Source organism: Carcharhinus amblyrhynchos, chromosome 4, assembly GCF_965287045.1.
Source record: "Carcharhinus amblyrhynchos chromosome 4, sCarAmb.v2.hapA, whole genome shotgun sequence".
NCBI lineage: Eukaryota > Metazoa > Chordata > Chondrichthyes > Carcharhiniformes > Carcharhinidae > Carcharhinus > Carcharhinus amblyrhynchos.
The window spans coordinates 9345261-9364109 of record NC_137327.1 but is presented as its reverse complement, the minus strand read 5'-3'; the positions used below and the strand labels follow the sequence as shown (position 1 = coordinate 9364109).

General features: G+C 44.1%; 1 protein-coding gene across 1 annotated transcript in view; it reads right to left on the bottom strand.

The window, feature by feature from the left end:
• LOC145341777 (uncharacterized) overlaps positions 1-18849 on the bottom strand; it is a 127321-nt gene that overhangs the window by 62928 nt on the left and 45544 nt on the right. Inside the window, exon 2 of the mRNA XM_080186702.1 lies at positions 6101-6277. Within this exon, the coding sequence (XP_080042828.1) occupies positions 6101-6277 (177 nt within the window). The remainder of the gene's footprint in view (positions 1-6100; positions 6278-18849) is intronic.

The following is an 18849-nucleotide window of genomic DNA, read 5'->3' as shown; positions in this document are numbered from 1 at the left end:
ATTTCACCCCAAGAGACAGCACCTCTGGCAGTGCAGCTCCCACCTCCATATAGTCTTGTATCAACCTTATTTGTCTAGAATAGTTCAGATGAAAGGTCAATGACTTGAAACGTTCACCATATCCCTCTCTCAACAATACTGTCACATTTGCTGACAATCTGTTGCATTTTCTGCCTTTATTTCCATTATTCAGCATCTGCAGTATTTTGCTTTTGGTCACGTGATCAAATTTTAATAACTGGTCAGTCAAATTATTAGATTTCCTGCAGGTATAGGAAATCTGAAATAAAAACAAAGCGTTTGAGAAACCCAGACAGATCTGGCAGCCTCCGTGACAGAACAAAGCAGAGTTAGCTAATGTTCTGAGTCAAAATGACTCTCCTTCGGAACCGAAGGAGAAAATGTGATGGGTTTTAATGCTGCCGAATGGGGGAAGTGGAACAAAAAAAGGTAGGTTTAGGATAGGTTAGAGCGGCGATGGGTAACTGAGGCTGGTGAATGGGCATGAGTGGCCCTCCTCCATCTCAGTGTACCGCAAGATTGAAATCAGGTTTGTTCACTAACTGTGACCCCATGAATAAGATGAAATGCATTTAATACGGGCCAAATATTTCATTACAAGTTGTAGAAAATGCTCAATTTATATAGAAGTGTCATAGAACATAGAACACTACAGCACAAACAGGCCCTTCGGCCCACAAGTTGCGCCGATCACATCAACACCTACCAATCCATAGACCTATCTATAACCCCCAATCCCATATACTCATCCAGAAGTCTTTTAAAAGACCCCAGCGAGTTCGCCTCCACCACTACTGATGGCAGCCGATTCCATTCACTCACCACCCTCTGAGTGAAAAACTTACCCCTAACATCACTTCTGTACTTGCCTCCCCGCACCTTCAATCTGTGTCCTCTTGTAGTGACCATTTCAACCCAGGGAAATAGCCTCTGAGAATCCGCCCTATCTATTCCTCTCAACATTTTATAAACCTCTATCACGTCGCCTCTCAACCTTCGTCTCTCCAGGGAAAAGAGACCCAGCTCCCTCAACCTAACTTCATAAGGCATGCCTCCCAGTCCAGGCAACATCCTTGTAAATCTCCTCTGTACCCTTTCAATAGCTTCTACGTCCTTCCTATAGTGAGGCAACCAGAACTGCGCACAGTACTCCAAGTGGGGCCTGACAAGGGTCTTATAAAGTTGCAGCATTACCTCCCGATTCCTCAACTCAATCCCTCGATTAATGAAGGCCAGATAGAAACCCTATTGTCCAGAAAGAGACCAGACCATTCAGTCTGCAACGACAACAGTTCCACCCGGACCCTGTCACTCCATATATTTAGCCTGCTTATCTCTCTGACACATAGGGGCAATCTAACATGGTCAATCAACCTAACCCGCACATCTTTGGACTGTGGTTGGGGGCGGGGGGGGAGAACCCGAGAAAACCCACACAGACACGGAGAATATGCAAACTCCACACAGACAGACACAGTCACCCCAGACCAGAATTGAACCCAGGTCCCTGACACTGTGGAGGCAGCGGTGCTAACCACTGTGCCACCGTGAACTATTAACATTGAATGATGAGACAAAAGAACAGACACAGAGGGAGTGCACGGCTTTCACAGTCAATGTTGTGAGCCGTCAGCGTGCATCTCATTTCGCTTGCCCTCGCTTTGTGTGTATTACTTCAGTCATATTGATAGGGAAAGTAGTGTGCGGCAGGAAACCAGCAGAATGTGGCAACAATCAACAAAATGTTTTGCGGGCAGAACCCTGATGGACCACATGTGGACTCTGGGCCGCAGGGTGCACACTAGTGGGTTAGAGAGATTAAACATCCTGGAACAAAAGCCACAGGGAGTGGTGATGGTTATAATAAAACATTGATTCCTCCCTTTAATACTGAACCAATCTTCTTGGAACAATTAGGGGATTAGCAGTAAAGAGCAGCAATGCAGATTTTAAAAAAATATATCGCAGATTCTCTCATTACATTCCTTTCTCTTCATTTAATATTCTCTCTAGCTAACTGGGTTTATAATTCCACAGCTGTCAGCCACTATACTGGATCTTACCCAAATGGCAACTCACCATAATATCCTCCCATGGTCCAACACCATGTCAATGGGTTGCCATCAACAAGGAGGCCCATCCTGGCCTTAACATGCAGTTTGCTGTATTTTGCAGCCAAGATCCCAGCACAGCAGGGAAGTGGATCCTTGGGCAATTTTTTCTCTACCCCTACATTGAAACTGACATCAATTACATCATTGCATTGAGATACGAGAGAGACTAGATAGGCTTGGACTATTTTCTTCAGGATGTGGAGATGTCGGTGTTGGACTGGGGTGGGCACAGTAAGAAATCTTACAAGACAAGGTTGAAGTGCAACAGGTTTATTTGTTATCACAAGCTTTTGGAGCTTTTTCCAAAAAGAGAGAGAGTAGGGAGCAGCTGTTCCCTTTGGTTGAGGGGGTCGATCACGAAAGGATATAGTTTTAGAGCGAGGGGCAGGAGATTCAGAGGGGATTTGAGAAAAAAACTTTTTCACTCAGTGTTGGGAATCTGGAATGCACTGCCTGGGAAAATAAAGAAAGTTGGAAGCCTTACAATCTTTAACAAAAACATTTGGATGAGCACTTGAAATATCATAACATTCAAGGATATGGAACAATTGCTGGAAAATGGAATTTTAGTCACTTTTAGTCGATGGGCCAAATGGCCTCCTCCTGTACTGTAGGGTTTCTAAAAATAGTGAGACAAACAAAAAGGGGTGGCACGGTAGCACAGTGATTAGCACTGCTGCTTCAGAGCTCCAGGGACCTGGGTTCGATTCCTGGCTCGAGTCACTGTCTGTGTGGACTTTGCACGTTCCTCTTGTGTCCGCATGGGTTTCCGTCAGGTACTCTGGTTTCCTCCCACAGTCCAAAGATGTGCGGGTTAGGTTGATTGGCCATGCTAAAATTGCCCTTTAGTTATCTGAGTGGCGTAGGTTAGAGGGATTAGTGGGTAGATATGGGGGTGGGGCCTGGCTGGGATTGTGGTCTGTGCAGATTCGATGGGCTGACTGGCCTCTTTCTGTACTGTAGTCTATGGTTTGAGAGATAGTATTTGTCAGCGCAGACTCGATGGGCCAAAGGGACTTTTCCACACTGCATGACTCCATGCTATACTGATCTAGATTTGTATTTTAGTTTCAAATGATTAATAGGTACAGCAAAAAAACATTTAAGTAGCAGATAACATTTCATTACTACACAACCACTGACTATCAACTTGCGTCAAACTCATTATTTCCCAGGCTAAAGGTGTCACCAGTTAGGCCAGATCCTATTTCCCTACAAAGACCACAAGGGATAGTTGAGACAATTGGCATAAATGCAATTAAGGATCTAATTTATGAGTAAGAGAAAAGAAACAAAATGCCAATAATATCAGATGGGGATGGCACAATGGTTAGCACTGCTGCCTTGCAGTGCCAAGGACCCAGGTTCAATTCCAGCCTTGGGTCACTGTGAAACTCCACACAACACCAGCTTAAAGTCCAACAGGTTTGTTTGGTAGCGCAAACTTTCGGGGCACTGCTCCTTCATTAGGTGCCTACCCCAGTCCAACACCGACATCTCCACATCGTGTGTGGAGTTCGCATGTTCTCCGTGTCTTCATGGGAATCCTCCAGGTGCTCCGATTTCCTCCCACAGTCCAAAAGATGAACTGGTTTGGTGCAGTGGTCATGCTAAATTCTCTCAGTGTACCTGAACAGGTGCTGGAGTGTAGCAACTAGGGGATTTTTCACATTAATTTCATTGCAGTGTTAATGTAAACTTACTTGTGACACTAATAAAATAAACTTTAAAAACTTAATGAAGGAGGCTGGGAAGAGGCTCGTGTAGAGGAGAAACACAGGCTGGGGTGGGCACAGCTAGCTCAAATAGAATTTAGCATGCAGACCCGGGCTATATAAATACATGTGAAGTTACAGCATCTGCCAATATCAATAATAATATTAAATGTTACCCAGGATAAACTTAAGAGCCAAGCTTTTCCTTAAAGGGTAACAGTCATCTCGCAAAAAAAAAATTGCGTAAGCTACATTTTTATTCATTGGTTTAAAAATATTTGAAGCTATAATGAAAATCACATTTATTGTTATGATTCACTTCACTTTTATTCAATATGATGCATAGGGCATTCACATTTCCCAAAAAATCTCCGCACGGGGTGACATGGTGGCATAGTGGTTAGCACTGCTGCCTCACAGCGCCAGGGACTGGGTTCAACTATGCCCGCAGATGACTGTCTGTGTGGAGTTGCATGTTCTCCCCGTGTCTGCATGGGTTTCCTTCTCGGGCTCTGGTTTCTTCGCACAGTCCAAAGACGTGCGGGTTGGGATGATCAGCCATGCTAAATTATCCCTTCATGTCAGTGGGACAAGCAGGGTAAATATGTGGGGTTGCGGGATAGGGCTGGGGTGGGATTGTTGTCAGTGCAGGCTCGATGGGCTGAACAGCCTCCTTCTGCACTGTAGGGTTTCTATGATTCTGTGGAAAAAAAAAGGAAGGCATTTGGAAGAGTTTTCCACCAAAACCTTGCTCAAGTGTTCAGTTTCAAAGAAGAAGATTTTAAAAAAATGAAGCGGGGGAGGAGATAGATTTAGACAAAGGAATACACATAGTCAGCATTGCTGTTCCAGAAGGAATGCACAACTCTCCCAGTTCTTTTGGGTCACTCAATATTCAAGGAAATATTTTATTATCTTACAGCATGTGGAGAAAGCTAGCTAGAAATAGAAAAACAGAAAATAAAAAAAGTGTTTCAACAAGTATAAAAAGGGGTAACCCAACTGAGTGTTAATCCTCAGGAGTGAGTATGGATAATTAATAATGGAAAACAAGGAAATGACAGATGTGTTGAACGGGTTGTGTCTGCACTGGATTTAGAAAACTTCTCAAAGATATTTGAAAATCAAGGAGGTGAGAGGGCAGGAGGAGCTTAAAACATTCAACATCTCCAGGAACAAAACACTGGAAAAACGATTAGACTCAAAGGCTAACAAGTCCCCAGAACCAGATGGCCTGTTTCTTGGCATGTCAAAAAGGGGCTGCAGAGAGAGAGCAGTGACATTCGCTTCTTATCGTGCCCACCCCAGTCCAACGCCAGCATCTCCACAGCATTTAAAAGAGAGGCAGAGCTTGTGCTTGCTTGCAGAAGCTGCCTCATTTGCAAACAAGTGGCTTCAGTTTATTTAAAAATAAGGCGAATGAATGGATCAGGGAAAGAGTACAAGCCATTTCAGAAGTGCCTTGTAACAGAAGCATACTGCACATAAAAAGGGCCTTTGGCCCATCGAGTCTGCACCGACAATTAAAATCATGCTAATCTCAATTTCCAGCACTTGTCCCATATCTATCAATATTCTGATATTTGAAGTGCTCATCCAAATACTTTTTAAAGGTTGTAAGATTTCCTGCCTCCACTACCTTCCCAGGCAATGTGTTCCAGATTCTCACCACCCTGTGAATGAACGTGTTATTTCTCAAATCACCTCTGAATCTTCCATCCTTTAGAGCTAGCTACCACTTAATCATAGAATCCCTACAGTACAGGAGGCTGCCATTTGGCCCATCAAGTCTGCATCAGCCACAATCCCACCCAGGCCCCATTCCCGTAACCCTACATATTTACCCTGCTAATCCCCCTGACACTAGCGTCAATTTAGCATGGCCAATCAACCTAACCCACACATCTTTGGGCTGTGGGAGGAAGCGTACACAGACACATGGGAGAATGTGCAGACTCCATACAGGCAGTGACGTGAGGCTGGAATTGAACCCGGGTCTCTTGCGCTGTAAAGCAATGCTAACCACTGTGCCACCCTTTAATTTCTGCAACCCTTGCATCTTCACACTTTATTGACAGCACGCTTTATCATTGTCTCTTCTGACAAGCTGAGCAATGCCATGGGTGATCCAATACATCAGACAATAGCCAAAAAACATCAAGGGACATCTGTGTGAGTGACAATCTGTGCAGAAGGCAGAAGTTCATACGAACGAGGTGCAAATAAAATGGTAAGAAAATTAAACAGTACCTGTCGCTGGTCTGCTCGTTCTATGGCAGCGTTAGCACCATAAGCATTGCAGGACTCCACAATGTAGTCTGAGCTGACTCCAAGCACAGAACTCGACCCACCACACGAACCGTCACAAACTACGATCACACGGGGCAAGTCACAGGCTGGGATCTTCTTCAGGTATTCCTCAGTGAACTGGGGAGGGGAGGGGGGAAGAAAGGAAAAGATAGATGTTACCTGCACTGTTCCACCAAACCAACTGGATTAAAATGTGCCGATCTGTTAACAAAATGTAGAAATGCTTTACGATCTAGTTAGCCATCAAAATGAATTAAAATCATCAGACTTCACCGCAGCCTCTTGAAATTGGCGGTCAAATTTGGATCCAAATTGCCGTGGCAACCATACCGGAGACATGTATTATTAAAAATTAATTTGTTGTGGTAATAAAAGGAGGACAAGCAAAGAAATTTAGCATTGTCTTTTACCATCGGGGTTACCATCTCAAACAAGGCCGGCCCATCACTTAAAGGGGATTAGGTTTAGAATCAGAAAAACTAATCTGGGTTTGAAGACGTTCTTAAAACTAAGCAATTTTATAAATGTCTCCATCTTTTGCACCCGAGTTAAAAGTCGAAAACGAGTCTCAGATCAACTATAAAAAAAAATGACACTATTTAGAGAGCAGGGCAGCTTTTCCCTCCCATGTACTGATCACTAGTTATCCCTCAACTAATATCAGTAAAGAAAACTGATTATCGCATTGCTCTTTGTGGGGGTTTGTAATGCCCAAGGACAGGGGTCAATGAAAACAGTGACATTCATGCTGTTACAAGGTAGATGTCCATATCTCTTCAACATGGTGCAGAAACTTGGACTACATACAGCCACCACCTCGGGGCTTTGAGGACGTACCATGAAAGCTAGCTGAGATGGACTTTCTGCATCAGCTGGGAGGACAGACAGACTAACATCAGCCTCTCTGAAGGAGCCAAGGACACCATGATCATCTGACACTAACCCTTAGGTCAGCTTAGAATGTCAGAAGCCCAACTGCCCAAGCAAATCTTTGTTGCCCTGAAGGCTCACAGCAAGAAATTCAACATAGATATCAATGCCCGAGAGATCCATACTCAGCAGAGAGCTACTTGGAGAAACTTCCCAATTTGAAGGGACACAAGTCTTCGAGAACACCTGACGGCAAGAGAAGGCTGGGAATAGGAGAAAGCAACAGAGGACTAGAGCTCAAGGAGCGAACTCACCTCCCAGAAACAGCTGCCAAGCATGTGGGGAGAGATAGGGCTCTAGAGTGGCTTCAGAGCAGCACAATGGCAAAGTGGTTAGCACTGCTGCTTCACAGAGCCAGGGACTCTGGTTCGGTTCCAGCCTCGGGTCACTGCCTGTGTGGAGTCTGCACATTCTCCCTGTGTCTGCATGGGTTTCCTCCCACACTCCAAAGACGTGGTGGTTAGGTTGATTGGCCATGCTAAATTGACCTTTAGTGTCAGGGGACTAGGAGGGTAAATGTGTGGGGTTATGGTGATAGAATTTGGGTGGGATTGTTGTTGGTGCAAACTCGATGGGCCAAATGGCCTCCTTCTGCACTGTGAGATTCTATGATTTTAGGATCGGGCTCACAGAACCCATGACCAGTGACACAGTTTCTTAAATGAACAAATATCCTTGTTAGCGAGTGTTCGCCAAAGAACAAAGCTTCAATAGGACGTTGTTATTTGTTAATCTCTTTTGGATGGCTCAAGGTTGTAAATGGCAACATTTAAATCTTTTATGCTTTCTAGCGAGAAAGGAGGACAGAGAAAATGAAATTAAAACAGTCTCAGAAGAAAAGTGGAAGTTTACTGCATAGTGCAGGGAAGGAGTGAGATTTCAGCAAAAGCCAGGATATGTCATTCAAAAATCACAGGAAGAAATTAGCTCAGTGTTATGTAGCAGAAAAGTGCTTTGTTTAAGGATTTATAATTTTGTTACTGAAAACATGAAAAGCAACTCTTCCCCAGCAAATGCAAATTTATCTTCTGAGGATGATTTACATTAGGATAGCTGTGTTTAAAATATTTCTCTCAGTGAGTGAAACCAATCGTTTGTTTAAAAAAAGCATTCTGAAATATGAAGGAGGAACCATCCTCATCAGCACAGTTTTGCTGGCAGCTTCTCACATTTCTCCATTAAATGTCAAGTCTTTCCAGATTAATGTGATCAATCACTGAATAACCTAGCCATCCAACAATAAAAATTGGACAATATAGAGTAAGTTTCCCATTTTTGGCTATTAGCACCAGGGACCCAGGTTCAATTCCAGCCTCAGGTCACTGACTATGTGACGTTTGCACGTTCTCCCCATGTTTGCATGGGTTTGCTCCAAGTGCTCTGGTTTCCTCCCACAGTCCAAAAGACGCGGCTCGGTGCATTGGTCATGCTAAATCCTCCCTCAGTGTACCCTGAACAGGCACAGGAGTGTTGGACACTCACCACAGGCCAAGGACAGAATGAGCACTACCTCATCTACACGCCACAGTGGTTAGCATTGCTGTCTCACAGCTCCAGGGACCCAGGTTCGATCCTGAGCTTCAGTCACTGACTGTGTGGAGCTTGCACATTGTGTCTGCATGGGTTTCCTCTGGGTGCTCCAGTTTCCTCCCACAGTCCCAAGATGTGTGGGTTAGGTGCATTGGCCATGCTAAATTGACCCTAGTTTCAGGGGAATTAGCAGGGTAAATATGTGGGTTTACAGGGATAGGGTGGGATTGTTGTTGGTGCAGGCTTGATGTGCTGAATGGACTCCTTCCGTGCTGTAGGGATTCTATGAAAACCACGTGCCTAAGAGGATCTTCGCTACTACAGCCGTCCACTGTGTTTCGTATCTGTGCAGTGATTATGGAATTGTTGACTTAATGGCAACAAATCCCTAAATCAATGAGTCTACAGCAGGTTCAGACACAATGCAAGATACACCGCTGGTTATGCAAACCTGCTTTAGTCCAGATTAAAAACAAACATTTTAGCAATTGATCAGTTATGCTCCTGCAATTGTGGATGACAGCCACGTCCAGCCTGGCATGAGGCTGAGTGACAACACTCCCAGGCCCACTCCAGCCTCAATAATGTTGTTGTATTTCTGTTTATATTTCTTAGCTTTCCAAAATGAGTTGTCACGAATTGCTCAGTGCAGCCCAAAAAAAAAAGAGGAAAGTCATGCTCAAGTCATTGGCTTTTTTTTGTGACGGTAACAGAAAAAGTTGATAATGGAAATGCTGTTGATATGATATAAATGGATTTTTGAATCATAAAATCCTACAGTGCAGAAGGAGGCCATTCAGTCCATTGAGTCTGCACCAATCATACCCAAGCCCTATGCCCATAACCCCACCTATTCACCCTGCTAATCCCTCTGACACTTGGGTCAATTTCACACGGGCCAATCAACCTAACCTACATATCTTTGGACCACGGGAAACAGGAGCATTCAAAGAAAACCCACACAGATACAAGAAGAATGTGCAAACTCCACACAGACAATGACCTGAGGTCAGAATTGAACCCGCATCCCTGTAAGACAGCAGTGCTAACCAATGGGCCACCATGAAAGGCAGTTTGAGACAGCAGTTAAGAAAACATGTCCTAGGTTTTATTATTAGGGGCATTAATACAAGAGTAACTTATACAAGTTGAACTTGTATAAGCCTCATCTGAAGTACTGCACAATTCTGGGCTTGAGGAAAGCACTGGAGAGAGTACAGAGATTCACAAGTATGATTCAGGGGAAGAACTGTAACTATGGGGATAGGTTTGGGAGGTTGGGTTTGTTTTCCTGTGTGAGAGGAGGTTTGATAGAGGTATTCAGGACTGATAGAGTGTGGACAGGGTAAATAGCTGGAAACTGCTCTGTCTGAGAAATAAATCCAGAGCCAGAGGACACAGACTCAAAATAATGGGCAAATGGAGTAGAAGTGATGGAACGAAATATATTTTGACCCAGAGTGTGGTTGGAGCCTTGAACAAACTTCCTGAGAGGGCGATGAAGGCAGGTTCAATTGAGGTATTCAGAGAGGAACTGGATTTCTGTTTGAGCAGAAATAATGTGCAAAGTTTTAAAGTTTATTTATTGTCACAAATAGGCTTACATTAACACTGCAATGTCGCCACACTCTCAGCGCCTGTTCGGGTACACTGGGGGAGAATTTAGCATGGCCAATGCACCTAAGCAGTACGTCTTTCAGACAGTGGGAGGAAACCAGAGCACCCAGAGGAAAGCCACTCAGACACAGAGAGAACGTGCAGACTCCACACAGACAGGGACTGAAGTCGGGAATCAAGCCCAGGTCCCTGGCACCGTGAAGCTGCGGTGTTAACCACTGTGACACCCTTCAGGTACACTGGAGGAAGAATTTAGCATGGCCAATGCACCTAGCACACATCTTCCAGACTGTGGAAGGGAACTGGCACACCCAGAAGAAACCCATGTAGACACAGGGAGAACAGGTAAGCTCCACACATACAGTGACCTGAGGCCAGAATTGAATCCAGTTCCCTGGCGCAGTGAGGCAGCAGTGCCAGCCATTGCGCCAACATGCTGCCCCAGTGAGCCAGTGCAGACATGATGGGCTGAATGGCCTCCTACTGCACTGCACTTATCACTGGACTGTATTGCCTATTCTGTTAAAGGAAACAGTTGCTAGTTTGTGCCCAGCAAGATCTGAGAATAAGCAATGAGACAAGCGAGCACTTAAAGCAATATTTCCCGAGGATGGGGTGCTGGTCAGAAACACAATTCTCTCTCTTTGAATGACAACATTCACCAAGATTAAAATGAAGTGCTCACCCTGCTTGGTCAGAAACACAAGTTACCAGTGGAGCCAGGCTGACATTGTTGAACCTCAGCCATGCCCCCTTGTTTGTTTATTCAGCTGAAAACAGTCTGCAGTGGTTCACCTCATTTGAGAAGAGAACAACTTTTCTTTGCCAATAAATTGCCTTCAGAGTAAACGCAGGATATGGGCCCTTCCAACTCTCATTTAATGTTTGTTAAAATCCCGCTGCCTCGACATCGTCTCAAACCTCCCTCTGAGAGGGACTGATAACACGTGCAAAACCCTATCTCTAGATAAGTACCCGTACTGCTGAGTTGATAACTAATAGTCTTCATCTCCAGACCCTCTGGAACATTCCTGTCAACGTGTAACGAATTGATACAGGAGGGAATTTAAGTGGAATTGCTACAATGTGCTTGCTCCTAGTCCTTGACCCTGAATAGTTAGCAAAATGTCAGCAACACTCATATCACAAACATCTTCAAAACACCAGGAAGTGTGAGTGTGAGATCCAAGCCAGTCTATTGAAGTATTAAAACTATTACCCTAGATTTTCTTTTCCCATACCAGCTTGGTATGGCTCCTGTTATGAACAAAACCACAAGAAACTACAACGGGTAGTGAACAAAGCCCAGTCCATCACGCAAACCAGCCACCCATCTATTGACTCTGCCCACACTTCCTGCTGCTTTGGAAGAGTAGCAATCATAATCAAGGACCCCTCGCACTCTGGACATTCTCTCTCCCGTCTTTTTCTGTCGGGAAAAAACAATACAAAAGTCTGAGGTCACGTACGATCCAACTCAAGAACAGCTTCTTCCCTGCTGCTATCAGACTTTTGAATGGACCTAACTTGTATCAAGTTGATCTTCTTTCTATGCACTCTAGCTATAACTATTACATTATATTCTGCACTCTTCTTTCCTTGGACTACTGTGCGCAGTTCTGGTCGCCTCACTATAAGGAGGATGTGGAAGCTATTGAGAGGGTGCAGAGGAGATTTACAAGGGATGTTGCCTGGATTGGGTGGCATGCCTTATGAGGATAGGTTGAGGGAGCTAGCTCTCCTCTCCCTGGAGAGACGGAGATTGAGAGGCGACCTGATAGAGGTTTATAAAATGTTGAGAGGTACAGATAGGGTGGATTCTCAGAGGCTATTTCCTAGGGCTGACATGGTCGCTACAAGAGGACACAGGTTTAAGGTGCTGGGGAGCTGGTACAGAGGAGACGTCAGGCGTAAGTTTTTCACTCAGAGTGGTGAGTGAGTGGAATCAGCTGCCGTCAGTGGTGGTAGAGGTGAACTCGCTGGGGTCTTTTAAGAGACTTCTGGATGAGTATATGGGATTTAGTGGGATTGAGAGGTATAGATAGGCCTGGTAGGTAGGGATATGATCGGCGCAACTTGTGGGCCGAAGGGCCTGTTTGTGCTGTAGTGTTCCATGTTCTACTCTTCGAACAGTATGCTTTGCCTGTATAATGCACAAGAATACTTTTCATTGTATACTAATATGTGACAATAATAAATTAAATGAAATACTCTTCCTTCTATCAAGAAAAATATGGAAAAGTCTGAGATCATGTACCAACCAACTCAAGAACAGCTTCTTCCCTGCTGCCAAATTTTTGAATGGTCCGAACATATATTAAGCTGATTTCTCTCTTTACCCTACTTGTGACTGCAACACCATATTCCACACCCGATCTTTTCCTTCTCCCCTATGTATTTTAGGAGCAGTATGTTTTGCCTGAATACCGCAAGACACAATATTTTTTCACTGAATTGCAATAATTGTGACAATAATGAATCCCATTAAAGTGAGATCGTCAGAAGTGGAGTCCATTACAATGCGCCACAACTGACGATCTCACATTGATTTGACTTATTATTATCCTAGCATTCAGATGCTTAAAGCGCATTAGTGGGAGAATTTTGCCTATTTTTCCCTCAACTTGCGTGGGTTATTACGTGCTCAGAGTTGAAACCAAAAGATGCACTGTGCCCAGGAGACAGGATTTACATCCACTTAAAAGAGCTGAATCACAGAACTGTTACAGCGCCGAAAGAGGCCATACTGTGCTCAGTTCTGGTCACCTCATTACAGGAAGGATGTGGAAGCCATAGAAAGGGTGCAGAGGAGATTTACAAGGATGTTTGCTGGATTAGGTGGCATGCCTTATGAGGATAGGTTGAGAGAGCTCGGTCTTTTCTTCTTAGAGAGACGAAGGATGAGAGATGACCTGATAGAGGTGTACAAGATGTTGACAGGTATTGATTGAGTGGATTCTCAGAGGCTTTTTCCCAGGGCTGAAATGGCTGCCACAAGAGGACACGGGTTTAAGGTGCTGGAGAGTAGGTACAGAGGAATGTCAGGGTTAGGTTTTTCATTCAGAGGGTGGTGGGTGTGTGGAATCAGCTGCTGGCAGTGGTGGTGGAGGCAGACTTGATAGGGTCTTTCAAGAGACTTCTGGATTAGTAAAATAGAGGGTTATAGGTAAGCCTATTAGGTAGGGACATGTTCAGCACAATATATCTGTACTGGCTCTCCAACCCTTGCTTTTCCCCGGGCCCCTGCACTTTGTTGTTATTCAAGTAATCAGGCAGCCTCAGTTAGACTGCCTCGACCACACCTCCAGGCAGTACATTCCAGTCCCCAAACCACTTGTTGAGGCTCTACACAACTTCATGCTGCATCTGAAAGGCAGCAGCATCTCCAACAGTGCAGCGTCCCATCAGTGCAACACAGGAGGGCCAGCCCCCATTTTGTACTCCAGCATCTGGAGTGGGACTTGAATCAACAAACTTCTGACATAGAAAAGTGGGTGTTACTAAAGGCACAACATCTGACAATGACTTCAATAACTCGCAATGTTTGAAACATCTGCGCAGGGGCAGGGTCGGATTAGGGAAATTAGCCTAGAAAAGGTGATTTTAGTCTTCATTTAATGTTTTTGTGAAGGAAAGATTGACTGATATAGAACATAGAACATTACAGCGCAGAACAGGCCCTTCGGCCCACGATGTTGCGCCGACCAGTTACAAAACAATGACCCACTAACCTAAACCAATCCCTTCTCGTCCATAAACCTATCCACGGATCTCTTAAACGCCCCCAAACTAGGCGCATTTACAACTGCAGCAGGCAGGGCATTCCAATCCCTCACCACCCTCTGGGTAAAGAACCTACCCCTGACATCTGTCCTATAACTACCACCCCTTAATTTAAAGCCATGCCCCCTCGTGCTAGATTTCTCCATCAGAGGAAAAAGGCTATTACTATCCACCCTATCTAAACCTCTAATCATCTTATATGTTTCATGATATATTAAGAGTATTTAATTTTTTCCTCGTTCATGTACACAAGTTTAACATTGATTTCCTTACTTTATTCATTTTTCCATGGCTTCATACAGCGCTCAATTCAATCTTCTGAGGATTTTTTTTAAAGTAACACTTGCTCTTTTGGTATCCTGTGGAGATGTCACTGCTTTTCACTGAGTATAGCAGGCTCACCCAACAGCACTAGGCCTGTTTTGCAAAGAGTACAAGAGGACAGGGATGAAATGAAAGGTGATAATTGAAAAGGCCGATTCGGAGGGTAAACAGAGACATGGTGTGAGAGGGTGGGGGTGGAGTCCACAGGCGACAGAGATCAGACGTCCCGGTTGATAACATGGCAGAACTGACCAGCCATCTTTTTTTGCAATGTTCTGATTTATAATTCATTGATAAATATATATATTGCATATTGGTCATCTGAGCCACAATTCTCATTTAGATTCACCTCCAAATCCTTCAAACATCTCTCCCAAATTTGAAGCAAAATCAAATAAATCCCACTGGTGTAACCCATAGGTACACACCAAGCCACGGAATAATTATCTTTGCTTTTCCAGCTTTCAACGGAGGCTAAGACTAATGGTGTGCCTCAGGTATCAGTGTTGGGACCGCAATTGTTTACGATTTACATAGATTATTTGGAGCTGGGGACCAAGTGTAGTGTGTCAAAATTCGCAGATGACCCTAAGATGAGTGGCAAAGTGTGCAGAGGATGTTGAAAGTCTGCAAAGGGATATAGATAGTCTAAGTGAGTGGGGCAAGGGTTCAGCAGATGGAGTACCATGTTGGTAAATGTGAGGTCATCCATTTTGGTAGGAATAACAGCAAAATGAACTGTTATTTAAATGGTAAAAAATTGCAGCATGCAGCTGTGCAGAGGGATCTGGGTGTCCTTGTGCATGAATCACACAAAGCTGGTTTGCAGGTGCAGTAGATAATTAAGGCGGCAAATGGAATTTTGTCCTTCATTGCTAGAGGGATGGACTTTAAAAACAGTGAGATCATGTTGCATCTATATAAAGGTGCTGGTGAGGCCACACCTGGAGTGTGGTGTACAGTTTTGGTCTCCTTACCTGAGAAAAGATACTCTGGCACTGGAGGGGGTGCAGAGGAGATTTGTTAGATCGATTCCAGAGTTGAGAGGGTTGGCTTGTGAGGAGAGACTGAATAGACGGGCTATACTCATTGGCATTTGGAAGAATCAGAGGAGATCTTCTAGAAACATACAAGATTATGCAGGGAATAGATAAGATAGAAACAGGGAGGTGGTTTCCATTGGCAGGTGAAACTAGAATTAGGAGGCATGGCCTCAAAATAAGGGGGAGCAGATTGAGGATTGAATTGAGGAGAAACTTCTTCACCCAAAGTGTTGTGAATCTGTGGAATTCCTTGTTCACTGAAGCAATTGAGGCTACCTCATTGAATGTTTTTAAGGCAAGGGTAGATAAATTTTTGAACAGTAAAGGCATTAAGGGTTATGATGAGCGACCATAAAAAGACCCGCAAAAAGATCAGCCATGATCTTATTGAATGGTGGGGCAGGCTCGAGGAACCAAATGGCCTACTCCTGCTCTTAGTTCTTATGTTGCGTTCAGCAGCTGGACCAGCTCCCACATTATAATGAAAGTTTGACACAAGGGGTGCCCAACATTTGTGTGGGCACTCACTTAGGGCATTAGAAATGTCTCTTCACTGTTAGTCAAAAAAATGTGCATTTTTATGAACAAGCTCCAAAACAGGGAGGTTTTTTTTTAAATTTGTTTATGGGACGTGGATGTTGCTGACTGGGCCAGTACTTATTGCCATCCTTATTGACTTCGAACTGAGCGCTTGATGTGGTAGTGAATTCTATCATTCTCTGGATGAATAAATTTTCATCTCAGTCTTAAAAGGTTTACCCCATATCCTTCAACTGTGACCCTTGGTTCTGGACCCCCTGACCATCAGGAACATCCTTTGTGCATTTACACTGTCCAGTTTTGGTAAAACCTTATGGGTTTCTAATTCTGAACTCATTCTTCTGAACTCCAATGAGTACAATCCTAACCAACTAGTCAGTCCTGCCATCCCAGGAATCAGTCTGGTAAACCTTTTGCTGCACTCCCTCTGTAGCAAAATCACTCGAAACAAAATAGCATACAAGACTATGGACTGACTGCTGGAAAATGAGATTAGGATAGATCGGTCCTTGATGGCCAAGTGCAGAAATGATGGGCTGAAGGGCCTCTTTCTGTACTGTAAAGTTCTTTGACTCTCTGACACATTGGGATGTAATATATAGCTCCTTTTAACCTAATACCAGGTGTGCTGTGTCACCCCACCTCGTACAGTTTAATCTGACTCAGCGGGGTCTGACAAATGTTTCATTCTCACCCTCTGTCAACACCAACCCTGAAATGACTCTAGAGAGCGACAGGGTTGGACACAGAGAGACTATCCAAGTTACTGGTCCTGTAGGGGATGGAGGATGGAACAGTCTGGTCTGCACCCTTCTGTCAGAACTAGAATTTGTAGCTTTTAGAACCACAGTTGAGTTCTGCCTGCTGCAATCCTGTGAGTTTGTTGGAGGTCTAACATGATCTACCTCCTTCTGCGTACCATCCACTCTTACACTCACTTCCGAAAACAGACTGCAGTAAAGTGCTGCAACGTCAGAAGGGCGACTTATTGATTCTGTCCACATATTGCTCACATAACTGCATTCAGAGCAGTTGCGTCATTCAGAAGCTGCTACGTATTTCCATTACAATGGGCATGAATGCACTTTTGTGAATCAGACACCTGGGATCAATGCCCATGAACTCTGAATGAATTCTAGCTGGGTTTGTACCTTTCAGAATGTGCAATCTTCACAGCTTCAAAAGAATGAAGAGCTGATGAAATTTATTAAACTTCAACTAAATCATTTTGAGTCTCTAGTTAAATAATGAAGGTCATGTTAACTAAAAAAACAAATGCCAACACACACTAGCTGTCCATGAAAAAATTGTTCCCAACTGTGTCAAAAATAATCTTTAAAAGATAACTTTCACAAACTCTGTGTTCCAGATCTTCCACTCTCAGGATTGTAGGAGGCCAGACATCCCCATCCCACCCCATGAATATGAACCCTCGAACCAAATAACTCCTTCAGCTGATTTTCCTAATGAGTGCAAGGACAACATGGTGGCACAGTGATTAGCATGGCTGCCTCATGGCACCAGGAACGCAAGTTTGATTCTGGCTTTGGGTTACCGTCTGTGAGGAGTCTGCATGTTCTCCCCGTGTCCATGTGGGTTTCCTCCGGGTGCTCCAGTCTCCTCCCAGACTGCAAAGATGTGCAAGTTAGGCGGATTGGCCATATTAAATTGCCCCTTAGCGTTGAAAGTTGGTAGGTTGGATTAGGCCTGGTAAATGCTGAGGATTACAAAGGATTGGGGGGGAGTTGGGGCTGGACAAGATGTTTTTTTTCCCCCCCAGAGAGTCGGTGCGGATTCAAATGGGCCAAATGCTCTCCTTCTGCACTGTAGAGTTTCTATGAAATAGATAAATGATCACCCTGACTTGACTCCTAAATAGTTTTATAAAACTTGATCCAATTTATATCAAAATTAATTAACTGAAATTTACCAATCGGGTTACCCTCAAACTGCTCAGTAAATTTTCTTGCCAAGTTTTCAAGGAAAAAGCCAGGCGCAAGTCCTACATTAAGCACTATTTATTGGTTGCAATTTGTAATTTATAGGTAAGGCTTTAGTGCTGCATAAAAATCGAATAACTGAGCAAGCAATTTAAACAGAGCAGCAATGGTAACATGAGCAATTCAGAATACCATTGCAAATCAACATTAACAAATGCTAGGCTTGAACATCAGCGGCAGCCCGTGTCACTGAGGCTGTAAAATGTGATATTATTCCTTAGAAGTAACTGACAAGTTGAGAGCTTTGAATATTAAGCTGTATTAAAAAGCCTGGCTGTGTATGATTATTAACACTCAGAGCTTACATCCCCCATATCAGTCACCAATGTAGTTGAGTCAACCTCTTTCCTGCCCAGTTTACAGATATTGGCTCCTGGAGTCTTGAGTCAATGAAACCTAGGATTATGCTCTATACTTAAATATTCATTTACAATTGAACCAATTTTACACGCAATTGAGTTGTTGCCCAAGATGGCTTTCCTCTCGATGATGAGAGCGTTGAACGCTTCCACCTTGTCAGTTTTAATTCATGTCTTGCATCTCCCACAGGTCCCTCGAGCGTCAGAGAGACACTGACTAGCGCCGCAGAAACAGGTACTCTGCTCAGAGGAGGTCACACACCCCTCATGATTCTGCACACCCGTACATGTAGTGGGGCTGTCACATGAGCTACACGTGACAAGCAAGCGAGAGTAGGTGCTGGAAATAGGGACATCAACGCAGAGACCCCACCATTGGAGGATGCAGAAGCCTCTGTTCAGCTGCACACTGCTTCAGGCGTCATTGACAGAGCAGAATGTTCTTGGGAAACAGCAGAAAATAGAATATTGTGTCATTTTCAGAGGTACTGCACACAGCTGGAGGAGTCTGTCTCTAACTCGAGTGCCATAATGTCTCGGGTCTTCATGTTGATGTCTTTGTC